The sequence below is a fragment of the Cotesia glomerata genome, linkage group LG6 (assembly GCF_020080835.1).
Source record: "Cotesia glomerata isolate CgM1 linkage group LG6, MPM_Cglom_v2.3, whole genome shotgun sequence".
NCBI lineage: Eukaryota > Metazoa > Arthropoda > Insecta > Hymenoptera > Braconidae > Cotesia > Cotesia glomerata.
In genome coordinates this window covers 6,036,842-6,062,035 of record NC_058163.1, presented here as the reverse complement: position 1 = coordinate 6,062,035, position 25,194 = coordinate 6,036,842, and the positions used below count along the sequence as shown (strand labels likewise).

Genomic DNA, 25,194 nt, shown 5'->3' with positions numbered 1-25,194 from the left:
TTTGGAATTCGAAACTCTTTAGCATAGAATGATTGAAACCGAAGTTCAATGGCCGTTTAACCATCAGCATCAGCATCAACGGCAACAGGAGCAAAAGCATGCTCAGTCTTAAATATATATCTAACTATACCGAAAGGTTGAAAGAGAAGGAAGACATTTTTTAATGGTTAGGAATACCATGGCCTGTATGTCAACTCGATAAGCGACGTATATCAATCATACCCATTAATGTAGAATCACACGTGGTTGGAGCTGAGGTGTTTCAAGATGATTAGAATTAATGAAATATTATATCAGGACAGCAGGTGCTTTTTTAACCGTGTACTTGAATTATCTTATGGAAATATACAGCAATAAAATTTGATTACGATCATACATAGGTATGGACTCATGTGATCATCACTCTGGTTGTGGTTATAGTGTATTATAGTATCATGTGTCATTTGATGTTTTATGATTATGAATTATAATAACTTTAACCATTAATTCAGCGGAAGCGTATGAGGGTTAAATTAAAAGAAATAAGTTTTCTAAGTGATGTTTATGAATGCACAATTTTTTCCTGTTTTTCTTGTACTGAAATAATACTAAGTTTCGTCATCATGAAGAGGATTAAATGAGCGACATCTATCACCTGCAACGGACCGTAATGGACTTGCTGACGGTAGGAGGTCCTGAAGAAGAATCTTTAGTTAAGCGACAGATATCCGTCATCGTTGATTTGCTTTAGCAGTTGCATTTGCTCATGAAACAGTATTTTTAAAAATAAAAATAATTCAAGGTATAATGCTAATGCAATAATGCATCAATGGTTACATTAGAGTTTTTTATTTTATCCTTATATTTATCTATGAAATTTTGATTATATTTTGTGGTGGAGAAACAAATAAGTATGAATGATTGTTGTTGGCGTAATGCGAAAATTCCAAAGGATAGTCGAGTATTTGATGGAGAATGGTAAATAAGATACTGTTTTATGTATTTATGGATTGTTGTTGTCGATGATGTAGGTCAATTTGACGTGAGTGTGCAGGTCCAACAGGACGTTAACTCGACAATTGCGTTTAAAATGCGGTCTGGTTATCGTTACACTGCTAACAGTACATATGAAAGTTATAAGTCAAATGATCCTTTCGGTAAATCACATTGCGGCATAATATCTCGTTTTTCCACGATCTATATATCCACATCTAACAACGCTCGAGAGTAAGACAACCAGAGTGCTAGATAGAGATAGAAAGAAGGAGAGAAAAAGATAGTGTGTTCTAGTCGTCACGACTCTTCCTACAGAGTGACGCGGCTTGTATCCACTGTCTCAGGATCCATCGGATATACGCTCCTCAACGATGCAGAGAGTGAGAGGGTGGAGTTTTATCTAGTTGTTGTAGAAACAAGCAAAAAACTAAACATGGAATCGATTCACCTCGCCTTATTTTTATACCAATCAACGTACACTGCTCTCTTTTACTCAAACTAGAGATATCTCTGTGTAAATATATTATGAATTCTGTAACTGGTACTTGCAATCAGGACGCTAAACTACAGCCAGGCCTTACCAGCACATGGTGCACGTTAATGTGAACCAATCACCATCCGTTGCTACACCAATTCTCAAAAACACTTCGGGCGACTCGTCGATCAACAAAGCTACTGAAATCATTCGAGCATCAAGAGCTCTGCATTAACCCAATTAACTCGTCATCAATTGTCTCATCTTCATTGTCCTCCTCTCCCCTCATCAAGATCCGGCTGATACATCTAGCCCAATGAACTCACAATAACTCTCATTTACTCAGCATTGACACTTTCTGCTTTAGACTACAACTCATCATCGGACTAATTCATTTACTCTGGACATTGATCATCTGATCTACCTATTGTATTATATTAATCTACTTGCGTCTCTATCTCCCTCTAGAACGAGTTTGTCATCTAATCATTAGAGACATCCTCCCATTTAGCACACGTCATATCGATCCTGTCTTAATAAATCATATCAAAAACAACAGAATGATGGGTACCTTCAAGTAATTGATAACTTTTCACTTCATTATTCTCACAAATAAATAAAATATTCATCAAAAGCCAAAACTAATCATTGTTAATTGCACATTATACATGGAAATATACAATCTGAACAAAAACAGTTTCACTGTATAAAAATCGCGCCAAGTCCACGTTCATAAGACTATCAAGATAAAAAAATTTCTTTTTTCTTTACAAAAAGATATAAAATAAAAAAATAAAAAAATCCAAGTAACCGATATGATTGTATTTGATTTTCGGAAATTAAAAAAAATTTTATTGTAAATTTGAAAATTAAAAAAAAAATTTTGGAACGTATTTAGTGTGCATGGTTGCAAAATATTTTACTTTTAATGAAATTCGTAAAATCTATCTACCAGGACTTTAGAAAAATTGAAATACACAATGACGCACACCAAGTACGTTCTAAAATTTTTTTTTTAATTTTCAAATTTATAATAAAATTTTTTTTAATTTCCGAAAATCAAATACAATCATATCGGTTACTTGGATTTTTTTATTTTTTTATTTTATATCTTTTTGTAAAGAAAAAAGAAATTTTTTTATCTTGATAGTCTTATGAACGTGGACTTGGCGCGATTTTTATACAGTGAAACTGTTTTTGTTCAGATTTTAGTATTTTTTGTAATTATAATAAAAATTTACAATTGGTACCAACTTAAATCTCGCGTTGGCTGCATTTTTTATAGCAAACTATCCTCTTGAAGCTACAGTTTATGTAAAAACAATTCCAGCGTACCCTGGCGGATGTAGATGCAAGCTGTGAAATGTATTTTTTTAACTGTAGTTTCCCATCTATTGGAAGATTACCATGAATTCTCGAATTATTTAGTCTGTGGCATGTCACTTTTTACATAGAAAAAAAGTCAGGATCGAAATTTTTGAGCTTGCTATAGTTTGTGCTGATAAAATTTAATAATTTCAAGTAGATTAATTGTTATAATGGAATATAATTAATTAATATCAGTAAAATAAAGCATGAATTACTGTTATAATGTAAAATTTAGGAACAAGAAGTACCGTAGAATTAAATAAAATTTTGCAACCTCAAAATACCGTTCTGCTTACAGTAAACACAGTCGGTAGTCTTGCGCTCCGTTTACAACGAATTTGAACGGAACTTGGCGCCAGATTCTACCGAATCTGTGGATATTAATTTTGATAAACAATGCTAACATTAAAATCGATCTGACGGTACTTTGAGCTGTTGCACTCGCACTACTGAAGACATTCAAGTTAAGCATCACTAACTCTGCATTAACTCATCAATTGTCTAGTTTTTATTGTCCTCCTCCCTCCTCATGAAGATCCGGCTAATCGACTATCTGGCCTAATAAACCGACAATACATCTTATTTACACAGCATTAACACTTTCATCCATTTACACCTTACCGTTGTTCTAGTTGATTCCCTGTGATCACACATTGTTGGCGTCATCCGACATCCATTATTTTATAGATCTACTTTCATCTTAATCTTGATCTGCACTTACTCACTAGTCACTAGTCACTATCATCTTGAAACTGGGTCCCTCAGGATGATACTCATATCATCCTGACATTATAGTTCTGGACATGAACGCTATCTGATGATCATCAGTAACGACTCGACGTGGATCTACGTCCTACACTGTTTATACACGTCTCATTTTATTCCGTGCGACCTTATCTGAATTCTACGTGTGCATTATTGAATATATATGACTTACGACGCATCGACTATCAATCCACCGGCTTAAGATACATGCGAATATAAAAATAAAAAACGTTTGGTAAATCCAAATGTGCAGGCTTTAAGCGCTCGTGTCATACGTTTTCGATAATGAATGTAATATTATTTTTAATTTTTTTTCGAAAAATCTGCTTATCTTAATAATTTATAAATATTTTAGAAAATTTTAACTTTCAAAACTATAATTGATACCAATCTATTGTTATAACTTTTAAAGAACTCAAATTAGTCGATTGACGGCAAAAATATAATTTTTAGTAGATTTCATATAAATCTAACTGTTGCATTTAATGAATATTGACAATGTCAATATTTATTATCACGAAGATCATTTAAACTTGGATTAAGATTTTTAAATTGCTGTAGAGCATCATCAAAAAAATAGAAAATTTTAGCTGCATTAGAGAAAGAATATTTTACTTCAAATGATGATCCTACATGTGAAATTTTTGCTAAATTGCAAAATTAAATATTTTTGTTTATAAACTGATTTAACGACTACTTTATGATTTTAAAAACTTTAATAATAAACAAATACTGACAAAAATTAGAATCAATAGTAATGAGTGAAAAAAATATTTTTTTTCGAATTTTTAAAAATCGAAAATAGTCATTTATGACATATTGCCACAAACTGGCGATTTTCTGACAACGACGATGTTGCAATATGAGCTTAAGGTTCGTGGCGGGAATGTACGAAAACGGGCGCAACTTTAACGTCCGAGGCGAAGCCGAGGACGGAAATTTACGCTCGTTTTCGTACATTCGCGTCACAAACTAACTTAAAGTGAATATCGTAAAGTCGTCGTTGTCAAAATCACCACTTAGTGGCCAAATGACTTATATTTTTTGTTATTATCGCTCCATAAGTTTAACTTTTGAGGGATAGGAGGAAAATAATGACATATTCAAATTTTATGAAGTTTCACAAGAGCAAAAAAACTTAATTTTATATTAATATTTATTTATAACGTGGTTATTATTTTATTAACATTAGGTCCGCTTCGTAAAAAACTGCTAGCAGAGAAAGAATTAGCGCCACTCAATAGTAACCAAGTTTAAAATTTACTCAAAATCCATCGATCGGTACGCTAGAATTTGATTTATATCGTTCTAAATTTCATCCGATTGCTTAAGGACAGTACGGAAAAAAGGGGGAAGTTAACTTTGCGGCCTAGGCCGCGGAAAAAAGGCGGTATGGTAGAGTCTCTAGAAATGAGTATCTTTTCGGACGCCACCCAGCGCTCAAAAGTTGAACTTTTGGAGCGAGTATAACAAAAAAAAATAGTCGAGTTGAGAAAACACCTTTCATGTCAATCGATGAATTAATATTTTTTTTTTTTTTATAAGGATGCGTTCATATGTACAAATTCTTTCGAAGCTGCAAGAAAATTTTGTAAAATCAAAACTTGTACCTCTAAAATTCATTAAATAAAAAATTATATTTAAAATTTCAAATTGGCCTAACTGTAACATTAACTACTTTGTTTATTAAAATAAAACTGCATGTTATCTACAATTCAGTCATCTATAAACAATTATTTTCATTTGTGTTAGACGTTAGTTTGACTCAGAAAAAATGAACATTATTTATCAGCCATTTTTCAATATTATCTACGCATTGACGAGGTCACTAAATATAATTGATATTTAATTGCTAAACAGATAGTATATACAGCGGTTCAACTGTTCGTTCTGGCATCAATAACTCAGCCTTACAGTACTACGGTAAGTCTTGAAAAACTATTTACTTATTTTGTTGTAGAAATTGAATGAATAACTAATCGATTCAATAATCAATTGATTTATTTGATAATTAAGATTTTCAAAGAAATCTATCAACAAAAATCATGAAGACTATCTACGGAATTGGTTTAGTCGTGGTTCTGCTGGCCGTTTTGTCGCTGCAGGTAATTATTCATTTTCTTGACGTCATTAATTTTCTAAAATCATCTTCAATTGGAATTTCTTTTAATTCTATTATTTTTGAAAAGATTTTAAAGAATATGAAGTTTCCTCTGGATAGTTTTTAACAATTTCAAACATATTTAACATCAATGCAAAATCTTGATTAGTAAAATCTTTTTTAGATCATCACGGTCACCATCGTAGAAAGCGTGAAGCTTCTACTAGTGACTTTTTACAATTCTAAAAATATTTAATATTAATAAAAAATTTTGATATGCAAAATTTCTTTCTTGTAGATCATCACGACCATGATGGTCACGATCATAAAAACGTGAAGCTTCTCGTGGTGAGTTTCTCCATAATTTTGGAAATATCGCGTGTCTAAAGGTAAAAGGGCATAACAATTTATGCGCCCTTTTACCTTTGCAAAGGTAAGGGCGCATGTTTTTTTTATTGCCAATCGAGTAGTAGACACATTCTGCGCTTAAAATTGAAAAAAAAAAAATTATAAAGGTAAAAGGGCGTATGTCTTTAATTATACGCCCTTTACTTTTAAGAATTCGAAATTTTAGTGATCTAAAGGTGAAAGGGCGTATAATTTTTTTCGACCAGTTTACAAAAGAACATAATCGTAGTTTTAAAATGTGAAAAAAACTTTCTGTGGTAGTAGCGGCGTAAAACCTCAACTATACAATTTTTTAAAGTTAAAAAGGAAATGTATCCAAAACGCCATTCGGCCAAACCCGAAATGGAAGGTAGATTTCACTGAATGATATTTTTAATCAAATAACGTACATAAGTCAGTTGTACTACACAGTGCCTGAAAATAGTTCAATTGAAATCTTAACTTTGAAAAAATAACTAAAAATGGTCAAAATGTCAATGCTATAAGCGTCAAATTATTTATTTTAAGAGATAGTTATTATAAAATTTGAATTCTGGATGCTTGATCATGATGAAACAGCTGTTCTGTGAACGGCACCAGTAGTTATATTCAATAGGGCGATTAAAACCGAAAATTTCAAAATATTTCAATGTTATCTGTCATTGTGATTTTTTTATTACTTAATTTTTACGTAATTTGTTTTGATTGGTTGATTTTCTATTTGTTTATATCTTCTCTTTGTATATGAGGCTGTTATTTGAGTATAACTTGTCTTGTGAAACTATTATTTAACATTTGGTATAAAAATACAATTTTTTTTTACGCGCCTTTTTACCTTTAAGTAGTACTTTTCTTAAAGGTGAAAGGGCGTATGTCTTAAGATACGCCCTTTCAGCTTTAGGATACCAACTTTTTTTTTTTCACAGATTTTTACGTTTCAGAAAATTTCAAACCGAACGGCAAAAAAAATTTTTATACGCCCTTTCAGCACAAATCCCTATTAACCATATAATCATAAGGGTCACGATCATAAAAACGTGAAGCTTCTCCTGGTGAGTTTTTCTACAATTTCAAAAATATTCAACATTAGTAAGGGGGCGCAAAATGGGCCCCTTAAGAAAAAAATGTTGATATCCTTAGTGTTTTTCTCTGGTTTTACTTTTTTTTAGTCCCTTGCCAAGTATTTGACCTCAATTTGCTCTGTTCATTAAAAATGAAAAATTGAAAATGTGGGGCAAAATGGGCCACCTTCAGAAAATTTTTATAATATGAGTTTTTCAGCTCGTTTTACTTTTTTTGGCCTTTTACTGAGTTTATGGTATTAATTTTTTTGTGTATATCGAAATTAAAAAATTGAGAAAAGTGGGGTAAAACGGGCCCCCCAAAAAACTCAATATTTTCTTACTTGTTTTATATTTTGAATTTTTTATTATGTATTCAGTATAAAAATTTGAATAACAATAGACCCTAAAGCCATCCCTGCAACTTTCCGCTAACTCCATACCTAAGCGCTCCACATTTCACGCCAAAACAATAATAAATCAGGTAAAAAATGTCGGAGTAATTAAAAAAACACGTTTTTTGAATTATTTCGACAACGGTATCTCTCAAACTAATCAACCAATTTCAGTCACGTTAACAGCGATCAACGCGGGTTTCTAAGCTTAGAAACCGATCAGTTTTTCGAATCGATTGGTGAAGTCAATAAAAATGTATCACAAAAAAAACAATTTTTAGAATTTTTGACGATATCTCACAAATAAATTAACCGATTTATAAAAATTAAAGGCATTCTATGCAGTCTTTCTAGAACAAAAAGATTCTTTATCACTAAACAAACAACCGGACGTCAAATTTCAAAGATGTGTTAAAAATACTTTTTAATTTTTTAAAATTAAATATCTCTCGAACCATTCAACCGATTTTTGACGTTATTGGCGGCGATTGAAGTGATTTTTAAGCTCTAAAATCATCTCGTTGAATCAAAAACGATCCAGGAATAAATGTCGGAGTTATGTAAGAAAAAAACACCTTTTCCCTGATATTTTGTTCACGATACCTCACAAACGAATCGACCGATGTTGATCGCGTTGATGGCAATCGACGAAGTTTTTAAGCTTAAGAGCTGATTAGTTTTTGAAAACGATTGATTCAGCAGATTAAAATTTATTAAAAACATTTTCTGAAAATTTTATTTTCGAGATTACTCAAAATCTATTGGCCCGAATTACCTTAAATATTATAAAATATCTAGGGGCAAAGAAACTCTTTCGACTGCTGTCAATCCTGTTTGAATCGGTCGAGCCGTTATGAGAGGTTTACGTTCATACACACACACACACACACACACACACACACACACACACACACACACACACACACACACACACCATCGCAAGTATAGTCAGAGAAGCTTCTGTAAAATAAATAGTTTTTAAACAAAAATATAGTAAATAATGCTGTTATTTAACTTGCGACCTAGTTCGTACTTTATCTATATAATTTTTCTATAATTCAAAATTATAGAACGCCCCTAAATTTTGCCCCCAAATATTTTTGGATATTAAAATTTAAGGGGCCCATTTTACCCTAGGGGCCCATTTTGCTTCCCCTTCCCCTACAAAATGTTGATACTAAAACAATATTTTCTTTTTTATAGAACGTACCAAATATCGCAAAGGTCTCTAAAAGCAATCAACCCAGTAAGATCAAAGTGAAAAATAATTCACTGTATAATAGATTGATGTACGAATTCAAATGTCTGATCGATCTTCAATAAAAAAAAAAATAAATAAAAATGTAATTTAAGCATCTATTCAATTTAGTAATTTTTAGGAATTCTTATAATATTTTGAATGAAAATGTATCAAAGCTTTCTTCCTTTGTGAAAATCTAAACTCCTTAATGTTTGTGACTGACGATTATTGCCTGGATTTAGAAAAATAACTTTTAACTCAAACAACAATTTAGTGTGAAGAGCGATTGATAGCTAAATTTGAAACCTAATTTACTCATGTATAAGATAAAATTTCAAAAAAAAAATGCTTCGCTCTTCAATAGATAAATAAATTATTTATCGAAGAGATAAGCGCTTTTTTTTAGGATTTTCGTTTATCCTATAATCTAAAATTGATGATTGAAGTGCGGAGTTAAATTTATATCGAAACTTTCGATACTAATCGAAAAATTAGGAAAACGGTTGACCCTGAAGGCCATCCCTGCAACTTCCCGCTAATTCCATACTTAGGCGCTTAAAATTGCACTAATGACGTTTCTGAGCTCTTCGAGCTCAAAAATACAATTTATGGGTTATTTTGAGCTCTCCAAGCTCAAAGAGATTGTTTTCCTATGCTTTTGAGCTCTTCGAGCTCAAAAGTCTGATAGAGATTTGATAAGACACTATTTTTTGAATTTTTAAACCGCAATAACTTTTGAATGAATAAACCGATTTTCACGCGGTTGGCAGAATTTGACGCAGTTTTTCAAGCCTCACAAAGAATCTCAAATTTTGAATTGATCGCGCAAGAAATTTCGGAGTTATTCCGAAAAAACACTTTTTTCGGTTTTCTTTCGTTCACGATATCTCTCGAACGAATCAATCGGTTTTGACCGGACTGGTGGCGATCGACGTGGTTTTTTGAGGTTAAGAGCTGATTAGTTTTTGGAATTGAACCATCAGGCCGTTTAAAAGTTAAATGTCGTTCAAAAAAACCACATTTGAAAAAAATTTTTTTTCAGTTTTTTGAAGATTTCTCAAAATCTATTGATCTGAATCGGTCCAAATAATAATCAAAATCTAAGTTTGGTCAAGCCCCTTCGAATGGCACCAACCGCGATGAAATCGGTCAAGCCGTTCAAAAGTTATAAGCGGTTCACATACTTTCACACACACACACACACACACACACACACACACACACACACACACACACACACACACACACACACACACACACACACACACACACACACCGTGACAACCTCGCGGGGATAGTCAGGGAAGCTTCCTGTGATCTTTAAACGTCGAGATCTGATGAAAACTCGGTTTTTGCAAAACGGGGTGAAAACAATAACTTCCCGATTTTCGAAAATCTTCGATTTTCGTAGCGGGAAGTTAAAAATGGATCCTAATTCCATTTTGATTTAGAATTAGAGTGCAATTTCAATTCCTAGTATATGCATAAAATGCGTTTTAAGAATCTATTTGTTGTACAAGAGTGACAGAGTTACTTCTGTTTGTCCAATAACGAATGAGAGAAAAACAAGTGTAAGCTCTTTTTAAATTGAATTATATTAATAAATATGTATAGAATGTGAAACAAACTTGCAAAAATTTTAAGTTTAGTAACGATATACTTTTCATTTTAAAAATCTAAAAAAATAAAATCATTCAAACACAAATTCCAAACAATTATTAAAATTTTGTTATTTTATTCGAAATAAAAATTCAATAACATAAATGTATAATTTTACAATATTGTGATTAGTGATATGACTAAAAGCTGTAATGTCAACTTCGAACGCAATATTTTCCCAAAAAATTCATGCAAAAAAATACTTGCGCGCAACACAATTTTCGCAGCTATAAAAATGTTAGCTTTAGATATTACTCTGTCATCAAACAAAAATAATACTATCTTAATTAAACATCCAACATTGTGAAATTAAATGACAGGAAAATTAAATAAATTAAAAAATTGAGCAACCTTACTGCAGTAAATTTAATGTTTTTTCAATTATATGGACGAGTATAAAAGAGCTGGCTGGAATATCAAGATATTACTCCTTTACTTTACGTACCAACGTCAAGTATTACATTATTTTTTACAAAGGTAATTAGTATTTTCATCAGTTTTAATAAAAATTAAGTAAATCTCAAATTTACTATCGTGATCATTTAATTTTTTTAACTTTTTTCAGCCGAATAAAAAAATTTCACCATGAAATTTCTATGCTTGGTTGTTGTGGCTACTGCTTACTACTTGGCTGCTGTCGCCTCTACCGGTAAGGCAATAGAATTTTACTTACATTTTTAAAATGATACTTTGACTAGCTTTAAAAAAAAAAAAAATACATTGGAAAATTTTCTTTTTACTATATCTAAAAAAATATAATTTTTTTTTTTTTCATTTTAACTTCTAATTGTGGTATTTTTGTTTCAGAAATGGATTCGGACTCACCGGTAATGTAGTAATATTATTATTACTATACATAATTATTAATTAATACAGTCAATAACACAGAATGTATTGATTTTTAAGCTACTCTATCTCATTCTATTTTTTTTGTTCGATTCCAGTCATGGTAGTGTCTGAAAAATTTTGTGCTTCAAACAGCTCCATCTACTAAAGGCTTACCCAGCTGATAATCGACTGTTTACGATGTTATATCAATAATAAACCATATACTATGCAAATTTTTCTTTTTCATTTTCAATTTAAGTACTATTATTTAATAAAAATAATTTAAAATATTATTAAAGTAAATTGGTTTAAAAATTGTACACAGTAAAGAATTTTGCGTTTTTTTGTACACAAATCGTGACGATAATTGATAAAAACACATTTTCGTGTAATTTTTAAATGAGCGCTCAATTCATTATGAATAAAATTTTTTTGATGCAATAACGGAAAATTTTTTACTGTGTATGAAACACTTCAAGAAGATTTTCTTGACTCAAATAAATTTTCTTGGAACAAGATACGTATTTCTTTAAGCAAGAGAATTAATTTTGTTCGCGTTACTAATGCCAAAAGGGCGCATCTCAACATCTACGCCCTTCTGGCTCTGCAGAGCCAAAAAGGCGTCTAAAAATTTTTCTGCCCTCCAGGCGGAAAGTGGCAACTTTCGGCCCGCTGCGCTAAACGAAATTGCCGCTTTCCGCCTCTGTCGGACAGAAAAATAGTATACAAACCTATGGCAGGAAAATAATAAATATCTCAGATCACATATATGTCGACCTCGGCTTCGCCTCGGGCAACATATATGTGTTCTGAGACATTTCTCATTTTCTTGCCACAGGTGTGTAATATACTATTTCTTGCTCCCTCGGTCGAAAGTACGTGTTCCTGATCTGATTGCACGGCATAAAGTGTCACATTCATGCATTGGTAAATCTATACCAGCGCCCTTTAGGTAAGCGAGAGTAAAAACTTAGTCGCGTGCACTGATCCACAGATTCGGTAGAATCTGGCGCCAAGTTCCGTTCAAATCCGTTGTAAACGGAGCGCCAGACTACCGACTGTGTTTACTGTAAGCAGAACGGTTTTTTGAGGTTGCGAAATTTTATTTAATTCTACGGTACTTTTTTTACCCAATTTGTTTATCATAACAGTAGTTCATAATTTATATCACCGTATTAATTAATTATATTCACTTATAACAATTTATTTACTTGAAATTATTAAATTTTATCAGCACATACTATAGCTCGCTCACAAATTTCGATCCTGACTTTTTTTTTATGGAGAAAGGTCAGCGCCACAGACTAGATAAAATAAAAATGTGTAGTAATCCTCCTATAGATACGCAACTACAGTTAAAAAAAGTAATTCACAGCTTACATTTACGGCCGCCAGGGTGCACTGGAATTATATCTACATAAACTGTAGCTTCAAGGGGATAGTTTGCAGTAAAAAATGCTGCCAACGCGAGATTTAAGTTGGTACCAATTGTAAATTTTCATTATAATTACAAAAAATACTAAAATCCGAACAAAAACAGTTTCACTGTAAAAAAATCGCGCCAAGTCCACGTTCATAAGACTATTAGGAAAAAAAAAATTTTTTTTTCTCTACAAAAAGATACAAAATAAAAAAATTAGAAAATCCAAGTAACCGATATGATTGTTTATGATTTTGGGAAATTTAAAAAAATCTTATTGTAAATTTAAAAATTAAAAAAAAATTTTAGAACGTACTTGGTGTGCGTCATTGTGTATTTCAATTTTTTTAAGTCCTAGTAAATAGAATTTACGAATTTCATAAAAAGTAAAATATTTTGCAACCACGCACACTAAATACGTTCTAAATTTTTTTTTTTAAATTTTTAAATTTACAATAAGATTTTTTTTAATTTCCGAAAATCATAAACAATCATATCGGTTACTTGGATTTTCTAATTTTTTTATTTTGTATCTTTTTGTAGAGAAAAAAAAATTTTTTTTTTCCTAATAGTCTTATGAACGTGGACTTGGCGCGATTTTTTTACAGTGAAACTGTTTTTGTTCGGATACTCAATACGTGAGACTTCGCCTATACAACCTGCGCAACACACGCTTACCATTGCGGCCCGACACACGCTTACCAGTGCGGTGCACTGACGCTTACTTCAGTAAACCTTCTTTTAACTTGGGCTCATATAACCTTAATATTTTTTAACGATTTACTTAATGCTAATGTAGATCAGTGAATATTATTTAGTGACTGAAGAGTGACATAAATGAAATGAAAAAATGTCTTCATCTGATGAATCGACAGATGAAGAAGAAGTCAGTAGAAACTTTGAAAATCTACTTAATAGTAGAAACTGACACCTTACATAAAAAGTCCGCTGAAAGATACTTGCTACACAAAAAGAATGGTTCACTTGAACCAAGAAAATATTTTTCTTGCTAATTATTTTCTTGGGCGAAAAAAAAATTTTTTTTTGACACAAGAAATTTCACTTATTCCAACAAAATTAATTCTCTTGCTTCAAGAAATACGTATCTTGATCCAAGACAATTTATTTAAATCAAGAAAATTTTCTTGTTTTGAGAAAATTTTTCTCTTGCTCCAAAATATTAAGTTCTTGACAGAAGTAAATTTTCTTGTCTTGAGAAAATTTTTCTTGCTCCAAAAAATTAAATATCTCGATAATAAATTTTCATTAATATTTTTATTGACGAATATGTCAAATGGGAAGATCAAATAATATTGAACTATTTTTTTTCATTCAATATGTATAATTGCGTGCTAAAATAATCTAAAATGGGTATCAAATATTCAAGAGAAAAATTTTTTCAAGGTGAGAAAATTTTTTTCTCAGCTGAAGTAGGTGGCGCTGCTTCCCTAAAGTATCTAAAAATTTTGATCAAATATAAAAATTTATTGTATCAAGTATTTATGATAATTTGAATTAAGAAAAATTACTTCCACCAAGAATAGAATTTCAAGAAAAATTTTTACTTCGGCCAAGACAACTTCGGTCTTCCTTCGGGCACCCTAAAATTTACTTGAGCCAAGAATTTTATTCTCCAGTCAAGAAATCTTTTTTTCTGTGTAGTTTACAATACTTACCAAAATTGGAAACAAGACAATAAATTCTTTATCAAATTCTGAAGAGAGTAAACTTATTGTTTATTTCAAGAGATTAAGTGAAAGATTAAGTCCATCTACTCTGTGGAGTGTCCATTCTAATATGCTAAAATCAATCTTAAGAGCCAAAGACAATATTGATATTCAAAAATTTCATAAATTAATAGGTTTAATTAAAAATAATGCCAAAGGTCATAAGCCCAAAAAATCTGCCGTCCTAACATGGGACGAGGTTATGAAATTTTTGAATACTTCACCGGATTACGAGTATCTAGTCCATAAGGTATGTGTTTGTAATTTTTTTACTATTTAATTAATATTTTAACTATTTAAAAAGCGGCAGGGTGGCCGAGCGGGCTAAGTCATTATATCGTTAGTTCGTTCGTACATCATGCCGTGAGGCGAGGGTTCAAGCCCCGACGGTTATTCAAATTGTTCCAAACCAACCGTTGGGGGTCGCTCCGGTAGCCGACTTGTACTGGCATGGGTTTTCTCTGTGGTTTCCCCATCGCCACTATTCCAACAGCCATTCAAAAGAGGTGAGGAATAGGGTAAATACAGTACACAGGAAGCACAAGTCGGTCCACAGCCGCAAGAGATACGCAGAGATTATAAAAAGTTGAAAGAGCAGGTTGCTATATCTATGTGCGAAAATTTGAAAGGCAGAAACTTTGAACACAGTGAAAATTTGAAAGAAAAATTCGAACGCAGTGAAATAGAAAGTGAATAATTACAGAAAGAGCGGAAAAGCGGGGATCAGGTTTAGGGTTGGATATCTCAATTAAAACGCGTAATTTATTATCAAAAATAACACTAGTAATTTATTTACTTTAATTACACTCAATATTTAATATTTTTAATAGCGGATTGTTAAGATAAAAGCGGATTTGTAAATTACAGCGTGGGTTGCAAAAGCGAAGCCGGTTGACACTTGGTTGAACACTTTGCCGGCACTGGAAAAGCGGTGAAATAAATGCACTGATAACACAATTTACCTATAACAAATTAAAGCGAATTATTAGCGGTTAATTTAAGCAATTTAAATTATAAAAATAGCGAAATGCGGTTAATTAACAATAAGCGAAAGTAAAGCGGAATTAATGGCGACTTGATGCAGCGAAAGCGTAGAAGCGAAAGATAATAAAGATAATTCGTCTTCTTCCTCGTTGACTTGGAGAAGAAGGCTAATGCGCATGTCCAGCGAGAGCGATAGCCAATCAATAATTCGTTCTATTGATGTCGACATCGATAGCCAATAGTAAAATTCAATACATGTGGCGTGATCGAGCGGTCGATTGGCGCAAGCGTGTGAAAATTAGCGGGAACGAGCGCTTGTCAGGTGCGTATTGTAAATTTGGGGAGCCCACAGTGACGTAGTGCTCACTAAGTGGGCCTGTTCACTGAACATTCTCCCCGGCGTTGGCGGCTGCGTCGACAAGATCATCCTCTTCATGCGTCAGTGGCAAGACACAAAGCTTTGTAATTGGGCGTACCAGCTCTGTGTTAACTGTCTTCACAGTTACCACGCGGATTTGTCCATCTGCTCCTGGATGGACAGCAATCACTTTGGCTAATGGCCACTTGGTTGGCGGAAGATCCTCAGTGGTGATCAGTACAACTGAACCCACTTTGATCTGGTTGCGTTGATGATGCCACTTTGAAATGGCCTGGTAGCGGTGGATACAGTCCTGGTAGTAGCGTTTCCAGAAATGTTGCACCATTTGCTGGACTTGTTCCCAGTGCGAGAGCCGAGCAGGTTGTAAATCTGTCAGCGATGGCTCTGGGACTGCGGTCAATGACTGTCCGATTAAGAAATGACCTGGAGTTAATACAGCCAGGTCAGCAGGATCTTCATTAAGCGGTGTAAGCGGTCTGGAATTCAATATGGCTTCAATTTGAGCCAGTAGCGTCGAATACTGCTCAAGCGTCAATAGCGAGTCTCCGATTGTTCTTCGGAGGTGAAATTTAATAGATTTCACAGCGGCTTCCCATTTTCCTCCAAAATGTGGAGCTCCAGGCGGATTGAATTTCCAGTTCGTGCCATCTTGCGCGATCAGACTTGATAATTCTCGTAATGTGCGGGATCCTGCTGCGAATAGTCGTTTCAGCTCTTTTTCTGCTCCTACGAAATTGGTTCCACAGTCAGAATATAGCGTGTGGCAGATACCTCGGCGACTAGTGAAGCGGCGATAAGCGGCGATGAAAGCGGCAGCGGTGTAGTCAGTGACTAGCTCTAGATGAACAGCTGAGCTGAACATGCATACAAAGACAGCAATCCAGCCTTTGTATGTTTTTGCTCCACGTCCTTGAAACGTTTTTAGCGTGATGGGTCCAGCATAATCGAGTCCTGTATGCAAAAAGGCTCGAGTTGGCTGTACTCGTGCGGCAGGTAGTTGACCCATCAGCTGTTGAGCGCGTTCTCCACGATGTCTCGTGCAAATTACACAGCGTAGAATAAAGGATCTGACTGGAACACGGCCTCCAATGATCCAGACAGCTTTGCGTAATTCAGCGAGCGTGAGCTGAGTACCTCCGTGAAGCGTTTTGCGGTGCGAATCATCAATCAATATTGATGTAAGCGGTGAATGTCTCGGCAGTATTGCTGGATGCTTCTCTTCTGGGTCCAATAATGCGTTTTTTAAGCGGCCACCGACTCTCAGGACCCCCTGATGGTCGATGAACGGAGTCAGCTTAGTGATGCTGTTGTTTTTTGGCAGATCATCACCATCTTGAAACGTATGAATCTCTCTAGCGAAATATTGTCCTTGAGTGAACTTAATCAAAGTCAATTTAGCGCGCTCCAGGTCTGATGGAGTAAGCGGGTAGGCCAGCGAAGATTGTGGAACTCTTTTGAAGCGGTCGATGACACGATGCCAGATGCTGAGCTTCCTAAGTAATGGAAACAGCTGCGAGTAATGCGATAGTAATTGTTGGAGAAGGCAATTTTCTGCTTTCCAAGTTACTAATGTCAGACCTTGGCGTTCTTCTCGATGCGTTGCGTTGTCGGTTGGAGGCTCAAGAGTGGGCCAAGAGGATTCTGGTTCATGAAGCCACGTAGGTCCATGCCACCAGAGAGCGTGTTGCTTTAGTTTTAGCGTAGGTATACCTCTTGAAGCGCAGTCAGCTGGGTTTTGTTTTCCTGGAATAAATTTCCAGGAGACATCTCGAAGCGTTTCTTGGATTTTTCCCACTCTATTGCGGACGAATGTCTTCCAGCGGGTTGCTGGACTTTTAATCCATGCGAGAGTCACGGCGGAGTCAGTCCAGAGATTTATCCTGACATTTCCAAGTGACTGAACTTCTTTAACATGAAGTATCAGTTGTGTTAACAACCATGCGGCTGATAATTCCAAGCGTGGAATTGTCATAGTCTTCAGCGGTGCTACTTGCGTTTTGAAACACAGAAGTGAGACTTTTGTGTTCCCATCAGCGTCAGTGACTCTCAAATACACAGCGGCAGCCATAGCGTTCTGCGAAGCGTCTGAGAACCCGTGCAATTCCATAGTTGCTCCGGGTGCTATATTATTCCAGCGTGGAATGCGGATTGACTCTATGTTGCGGAGATCATCGCGGTATCCAGTCCATTTGTGTATGAGTGATGGTGACAGTTGTTCGTCCCATGACACTCTATCTAACCACAGATCTTGCATGAAGATCTTGGCTTTGACTACTATTGGTGCGAGAAGTCCTAGCGGGTCATACAGCTTAGCGATTTCAGACAAAATAGCTCTTTTTGTCTTTGGCGTCTCTTGCGGTAGCGTGTACTTGAACTGGAGAGCGTCAGTGCGTGAATTCCAGTACATGCCCAGGACTTTTACTGGTGCATCACTGATTTCTTTAAGAGGTGTATCTAGCTGCTTTTCTTGAGCGACTTCAGCGAGTAATTTTAGACTATTGCTAGCCCATTTGGCAAGCGGGAAGCAGCCTGCTGCACACAGTGCTTTGTTTGCACTGCAACCTCTATAGCGTCTTCTTCATTGTCTGCTCCACCGTAGATGTCATCTACGTAGCGTGTATCCAACATTGGAGCAACAGCTAGCGGAAAGCGGTGTCCTTCATCCTTCACAAGTTGAATGAGCACACGTACAGCGTCAAAAGGTGCACTAGCGGTTCCGTATGTGACTGTCTTGAGACAGTAAGCGTCTACCAGGTCATTCTCATCTGTCCAGAGAATGCACTGAAGCGGCCAATCAAGAGAGTCGACCTCAATCTGTCTGAACATCTTGGTGATGTCAGTAGCGAATAGAATTTTATTGCAGCGGATTCTCAACATCACGTCAAAAATGTCAATTTGCGTTTTGGGTCCTGCGTGAAGAATATCATTCAATGAAATTCCTGTAGATGTTGCACAGGAACCATTGAACACTGTGCGGAGCTTCGTAGTGGCACTATCAAGCTTCAATACCCCATGGTGAGGCAAGAAGTAAGCGTTTGCGGGCAATTCGTTGACTGGTATTCGTACCATGTGTCCTAGCTGAATGTATTCTGCCATGAATGCACGATACATGTCAGAATATTCTCTTTCTCGCGACAAGCGAGTTATTAATCTGCGGAGTGACCCCATAGCTGCGTTGATAGAGTCGCCAAGTTGACTCTCAAGGGCCTTAAGCGGTAATCTCACTACGTAGCGTCCATCAGGCTGTCGATAATGCGTTTGACGAAAGTGAATTTCACATTCGTCTTCTTCAGCGGTGTTGAGCGGTGAACTTCCTGATGGAACTTCTTCCTGTTCCCAAAACTTAGCGATAGCGTCTTGTAATTCAGTATCTACTGACGCATGTAGTGCTGCGTGTGATGTTGAAGCGTGTTTAGCGGTGACAGCCCCATAGACGATCCAACCAAGCGTGGTGGATTGTGCAATAGGAGCATTGCGAGGTCCTCGTTGAATCTCTGCGTTCATGATCTGTGCGGCTGGTGATGCACCTAGAATAATATCTACAGGGCGTGGCTGTAGATACTGCGGGTCAGCGAGCTTGAGATTCTCAAGATGCGGCCATTTCGGATCAGCGATCACGAACGATGGAAGATCTACCGTCAATGTTGGTAGAATATGCATGCTGACATGCATTGATGCGGTCGAATACAGCGAACGAAGCTCAATTGTGCTCACACCTAGTGAGCTTCCTGCGGAGACATTGCCGATGCCCTTGAGCATGACCATGTCACGCTGTAGCGGTTGTCCGAGCTTCTTGAAGAGCGTCTGTCTCATAAATGAGAGCTCTGAACCTTGATCAATCAAGACTCTGGCGGTGATTGGATTGCCATGATGCGGGCGGACCTGGACTAAAGCGGTAGCTAGCAATACTTGAGCGGAAAGCGGATCTGTGCGGAAGATGTAGACTGCGGTGAAGCTGGTTTCGTTGGTGCATCCAAAATGGATGGACATGTGGTGACGTTGACCACATTTTCGGCAATCTTGAGCGGTCTTGCAATCTGCGGCGCGGTGCGGAACACGAAAGTTGAAGCACAAATTGCATTTTTCAACTATCTTGTGTAATTCTCCATAGCGAGGTTATTTAAGGCCCGAAGTCGAGTTTTCAGTCTTAATAAACGGAAAGTTCAGCGTACCGGTGTACGAATGACTACCAGGAGCAGCACCCGATGTGCTCTGCGATGCTCCTGACACTCGACCTTTCCTAGCGGGATTACACTTCACTTAACACAGCACAATTTTTAGCGGTATAATTAATTAATTTAATTGAGATAGAGCCAGCCTGATCCGGCTCGAGGGACCAATGAATAATTACAGAAAGAGCGGAAAAGCGGGGATCAGGTTTAGGGTTGGATATCTCAATTAAAACGCGTAATTTATTATCAAAAATAACACTAGTAATTTATTTACATTAATTACACTCAATATTTAATATTTTTAATAGCGGATTGTTAAGATAAAAGCGGATTTGTAAATTACAGCGTGGGTTGCAAAAGCGAAGCCGGTTGACACTTGGTTGAACACTTTGCCGGCACTGAAAAAGCGGTGAAATAAATGCACTGATAACACAATTTACCTATAACAAATTAAAGCGAATTATTAGCGGTTAATTTAAGCAATTTAAATTATAAAAATAGCGAAATGCGGTTAATTAACAATAAGCGAAAGTAAAGCGGAATTAATGGCGACTTGATGCAGCGAAAGCGTAGAAGCGAAAGATAATAAAGATAATTCGTCTTCTTCCTCGTTGACTTGGAGAAGAAGGCTAATGCGCATGTCCAGCGAGAGCGATAGCCAATCAATAATTCGTTCTATTGATGTCGACATCGATAGCCAATAGTAAAATTCAATACATGTGGCGTGATCGAGCGGTCGATTGGCGCAAGCGTGTGAAAATTAGCGGGAACGAGCGCTTGTCAGGTGCGTATTGTAAATTTGGGGAGCCCACAGTGACGTAGTGCTCACTAAGTGGGCCTGTTCACTGAACAGAAAGAGACAGTACGGTTGTGATGAAAAAATTGTAAAAGGCAGTTCTTACTGCTGTACAATGTAACAATTCTATCTATTTTAATTATTTAATTAATTAATTTATTTACATTTTTATTTCAATATTTTTAGGTTGTGTTAATCTTCGGTATTTGTGAGGCTACCAAGTGTGAAGAACTTAAAGAACTTCAAGTTGCGGACGTCGAAGACCTTGGTGGGAAATACTTGGTTTCTATAAATGATTCCAAAAACGGTCTGCCTCGTAAATTTGTTATTGGAAATCTTTTTTATGAAAGAGTAAAAAAATATATCGCATCAAAGCCTTCTGATTTTAAAACAGAAACATTTTTTATTCAATATCATAAGGGCAAATGTCACCGACAAGTCGTAGGCCGAAATAAAATTGGCCAAATACCTAAAACTATTGCTGAATACTTGGAATTGACTAACCCACACCGTTACACTGGACACTTTATATCTCAACTTTCTGCCCTTGTAGTGTAATATACTGTTTTTCCTCTAACCAATCTAAAAATGTTTTTAACATTCATGTCTGTAAGAATCGTGAATAAAAAAATTAGGATGACGGTTGACTCTAAAGGCCATCCCTGTAACTTCCCGCTCATTTTCTACTTGTTAAACGCTCAAAGTTACACATTACGTTTTTGAGCTCTTCGAGCTCAAAAATATAATTTTTGTGTCATTTTGAGCTCTTTAAGCTCAAAACTCTAATAGCAATTTAATAAAACACAATTTTTTGAATTTTCAAACGGCAATAACTTTTGAATGAATGAACCGATTTTCACGCGGTTGACGGCATTCGATGCAGTTTTTGAAGCCTCATAAAGAATCTTCAAGTTTAAATCGATCGAGCCAGGAATTTCGAAGTAATTCCGAAAAAACACTTTTTTCGGTTTTTTTTTCGACAACGATAACTCACGAACAAATCAACCGATTTTGACCGAGCTTGCGGTGATCGACGTGGTTTTTTGATCTGAAGAGCTGATTAGATTTTGGAATTGATCGGTAAAGCCATTTAAAAGTAATTCCAAAAAAACCACATTTCAAAAACTTTTTTTTTTTAGTTTTTTTGAGATTTCTCAAAATCTACTCATTTAAATCGGTCTAAATGGTATTTAAAATTTACGTTTAGTCAAGCCCTTTCAAATGGCGCCAACCGCGATGAAATCGGTCAAGCTGTTCAAAAGTTATGAGAGGTTTACATACAGTCACACACACACACACACACACACACACACACACACACACACACACACACACACACACACACACACACACACACACACACACACACACACACACACACACACACACACACACACACACACACACACACACACACACATACAGACATACGGAAATCACCGCGAAAACATTCAGGAAAGCTTCCTAGGACCTCAAAACGTCAAGATCTGATGAGAACTCGATTTTCGAAAAACGGGGTAAACCAATAACTTCCCGATTTTTGAAAATTTTCAATTTTTTTAGCGGGAAGTTTAAAATTTTTTTTTGTATACGCCCTTTTGGCTCTAAGACAAAAAAATTTTAAAACCAAAAGGGCGTATCATTTTTTTTAATCATAATTAATTATTAGCCTTAAAAAAAAATATAACACTGGTAAAAATAATGACTCTTCTACTCATTTTATTTGAAAAGAATATGTATTCGATTATAGAAGAAACTAAAATATCAATTTTGCTAGGCACTACTCCGATGCCGTCACCATTATCATCATCTTTTGCTTCTGAAAGTAAAACATCATAAATATATATTGCTTGTAAATCTAAACTTTGAGAAAATACTTTAATTTTAAAACAAATTCATCAGTTGTTACCATCATCAAAGCACAGATTTTTGTAATATCGATGGTATTTTGTAATTTGTAAAATTAAACATAATTCATTGCACTTTATCAGTGGAGACATGATTATTGGGCCAATAGAAATGAAAATTTTGTAATTGAGTCAAATACATTTTTTTCAAATAAAATGTTACTGTTTTTTTTTTTTTTTTTTTTTTTTTTTTTTTTTAAATGAAATCCATATTCTTTTTAAATAAAATGAGTTGAAAAGTCATTATTGTGATAACTATAATGAGTTTTTCACACTTCATAGGTGTTATAATTTTTCTTTTTTTTTTTAAGGCTAATAATTAATTATAATTAATTATGATTAAAAAAAAATGATACTCTCTTTTGGCTTTAGAATTTTTTTGTCTTAGAGCCAAAAGGGCGTAGATGTTGAGATGCGCCCTTTTGGCATTGGTAACGCGTGTTGGAATAAGTGAAATTTCTTGTATTAAAAAAAAAATTCTTTTTCGCTCAAGAAAATAATTAAGAAGAAAAATATTTTCTTGGCTCAAGTGAACTTTTTTTTCTGTGTACAAAATAATAAATGTATAAATCTATAAATTAAGCAGGTCTCACTTAATCTGTAAGCGCGCTAGTCGTTATTGCTTATGCTCACTCAAGCCTACCACAGAAACCGCAGATGTTTGTTTTATCAGGGTTTTCTTTATTTGATGGAGCAAATGAATTTGCGGTTGCTCGCAACCAAAACCTGGAAGACACATCTGGAAGTTGTGTCTGGATCATGTAAGTGCTTCATCACGGATATCAAAATGCGTGAGGATTTTAATGGTCAAGAATTGTATTGTTACCCTATTAGACTCGCCATATTCCAAGACTAGTAAGGATTTGTATTGTAGGTCTACCTTGGACGATAATATGCGTTTTGTGTTCGCGGAGTCCTTCTCAGTTGCAGCACAACGTGCAACGAGTAAGTAAAATATGATATGATATACAAGTAAAGGGTAGGCATCCTTTATCTACTCTTTTGTTATTCTTAAAAAATAGAATAAGAGGGGAGATGAAAATAAAAAAATACTGTGTGTACTTAGGTATATAACGCACAGAATAAGAATGAGAATATAGTATGCGACAAGGCGCGAACATTATTCATATAACGAGACAAACTTAACCGCGCATGGATGTATGCTTTTCTGCGGAACTTTCCAACAATAGTTGTTAGGAGTCTGCGGTCAAGGGGATCATAACTGCATACAAAAGTATAAACACTGAAACTGATTGTGAGGAAGGTATATTATATACACGCGCGATAAGTGTTTTGTATATGTTTAAAAGATCATATTGCTGATGTTGTAGATTTTTTGAGGATATCTATAAAAACACCAGCATTTTCTTGCAAGTGATATGCTGATGATCAGCCGTGAAAAGAACTGATAGAAAACTTTTTGTTGACCATTTAGGGGAGGCTGAGAAAGGGTTGTTGTAACTCTATGAACCAATCTATTTCCGAGCAATATACGAAAAAAAGTAAATTGTAGAATTACTTATTTAGCATAAAATAATGAAAATAATAAAATAAAAAAATAAGAGTCTGAAATGATAGTGAATTAAATAAGATGTAAGATGTAAGAAAAAAGTTTTGTATCTTGAGACTCTGAAGAAATTACGCGATCTTCGTAGAAAAAGAAATTAAAATTACAAAACAAGAAATTTTTTTAAAATTTATTTTACTGGAAATTATTTGAAGCCCATCTTAAGTTATGGCTCAAAAAAATTTTTAATTTTAATATATAATTTGTGAATTTTTTTGAAAAAAATCGAATGGGTCCCATTGAACGAAAAAAAATGACCAGAAAAGCATGAAGAAAATTTTTTTTTTAAAAAGCATTAAAAATAAAAAAAAATTGACCCCTTTCACGGAAAAAAATAAATAATAAATGCAACATGATGCAGTCTTGGTAAATAAACATGATAAAATCATGTTGCATCCACATGATTTGTCATGTTTCGGCTACATGACAATCATGTTGCGGTAGCATGAGAAAATCATGTGGCAGCAACATGATTTTCATGTAGCCTTAATAGCATAAAATTAAGCTGCAACAACTAAATATTTATGCTTCAAAAACATTATTTATTATAAAGTAAATAGGTTTTTTAGGATTTATAATATTGCAGATGAAACTAAGAGTAAATTATTGAATTATACAATTTGTGAACGATATCTATGTTTATTCAAATTATATACAATTCTTATCGCCAATAGCTCTGGTTTGTGATAAAAGTAATTAAATTATTATTAATTGTTATTATTTTCGTATATCAAATGCAGTTTGACTTCGCAAAGTTACAGTAGATCGCTGTCTACTTGCGCATGCGCAGTTGAAATGCTGAGTGATTGGTTCACATTTGAATAAATTTTCTCGCGGAGCTTTTTTTGAAAAAATTTTATTCTTTTCTATTAAAAAAATTTTTACTACGTACTAATGTTTTTGACTAAAACAAAATTGTCAAAAAAATAACATAATTTATTTAAGGGGTTAGGGGTAGTCAGACATGAAAAAATGAGAATTTTTAATA

The 25,194-nt window shown here is 34.8% G+C and overlaps 2 protein-coding genes and 1 long non-coding RNA gene across 3 annotated transcripts; 1 reads left to right on the top strand and 2 right to left on the bottom strand.

Annotated features, from left to right (window-relative positions):
* The first annotated feature begins 5,410 nt into the window (after positions 1 to 5,410).
* Positions 5,411 to 8,867, top strand: LOC123267092. Its single transcript, XR_006509962.1, has 5 exons — positions 5,411 to 5,506; positions 5,600 to 5,688; positions 5,983 to 6,032; positions 6,998 to 7,123; positions 8,731 to 8,867. It is a non-coding gene; the product is annotated as an uncharacterized LOC123267092 (long non-coding RNA).
* Positions 8,868 to 15,765: 6,898 nt separating this feature from the next.
* LOC123267274 lies at positions 15,766 to 18,171 on the bottom strand. Its single transcript, XM_044731826.1, has one exon. The coding sequence runs from the start codon at positions 18,169 to 18,171 to the stop codon at positions 15,766 to 15,768; it is 2,406 nt and encodes an 801-aa protein (XP_044587761.1).
* An 83-nt stretch (positions 18,172 to 18,254) lies between these two features.
* On the bottom strand, positions 18,255 to 19,754 carry LOC123267273. Its single transcript, XM_044731825.1, has one exon. It carries the CDS (start codon positions 19,752 to 19,754, stop codon positions 18,255 to 18,257), a length of 1,500 nt encoding a protein of 499 aa, XP_044587760.1.
* Between the last annotated feature and the right edge of the window lie 5,440 nt (positions 19,755 to 25,194).

Bases quoted from the DNA above. Each gene is read 5' to 3' on its own strand.
- LOC123267274 (XM_044731826.1), bottom strand. From the start codon at position 18,171: ATGTACTGGAATTCACGCACTGACGCTCTCCAGTTCAAGTACACGCTA.
- LOC123267273 (XM_044731825.1), bottom strand. From the start codon at position 19,754: ATGTCCATCCATTTTGGATGCACCAACGAAACCAGCTTCACCGCAGTC.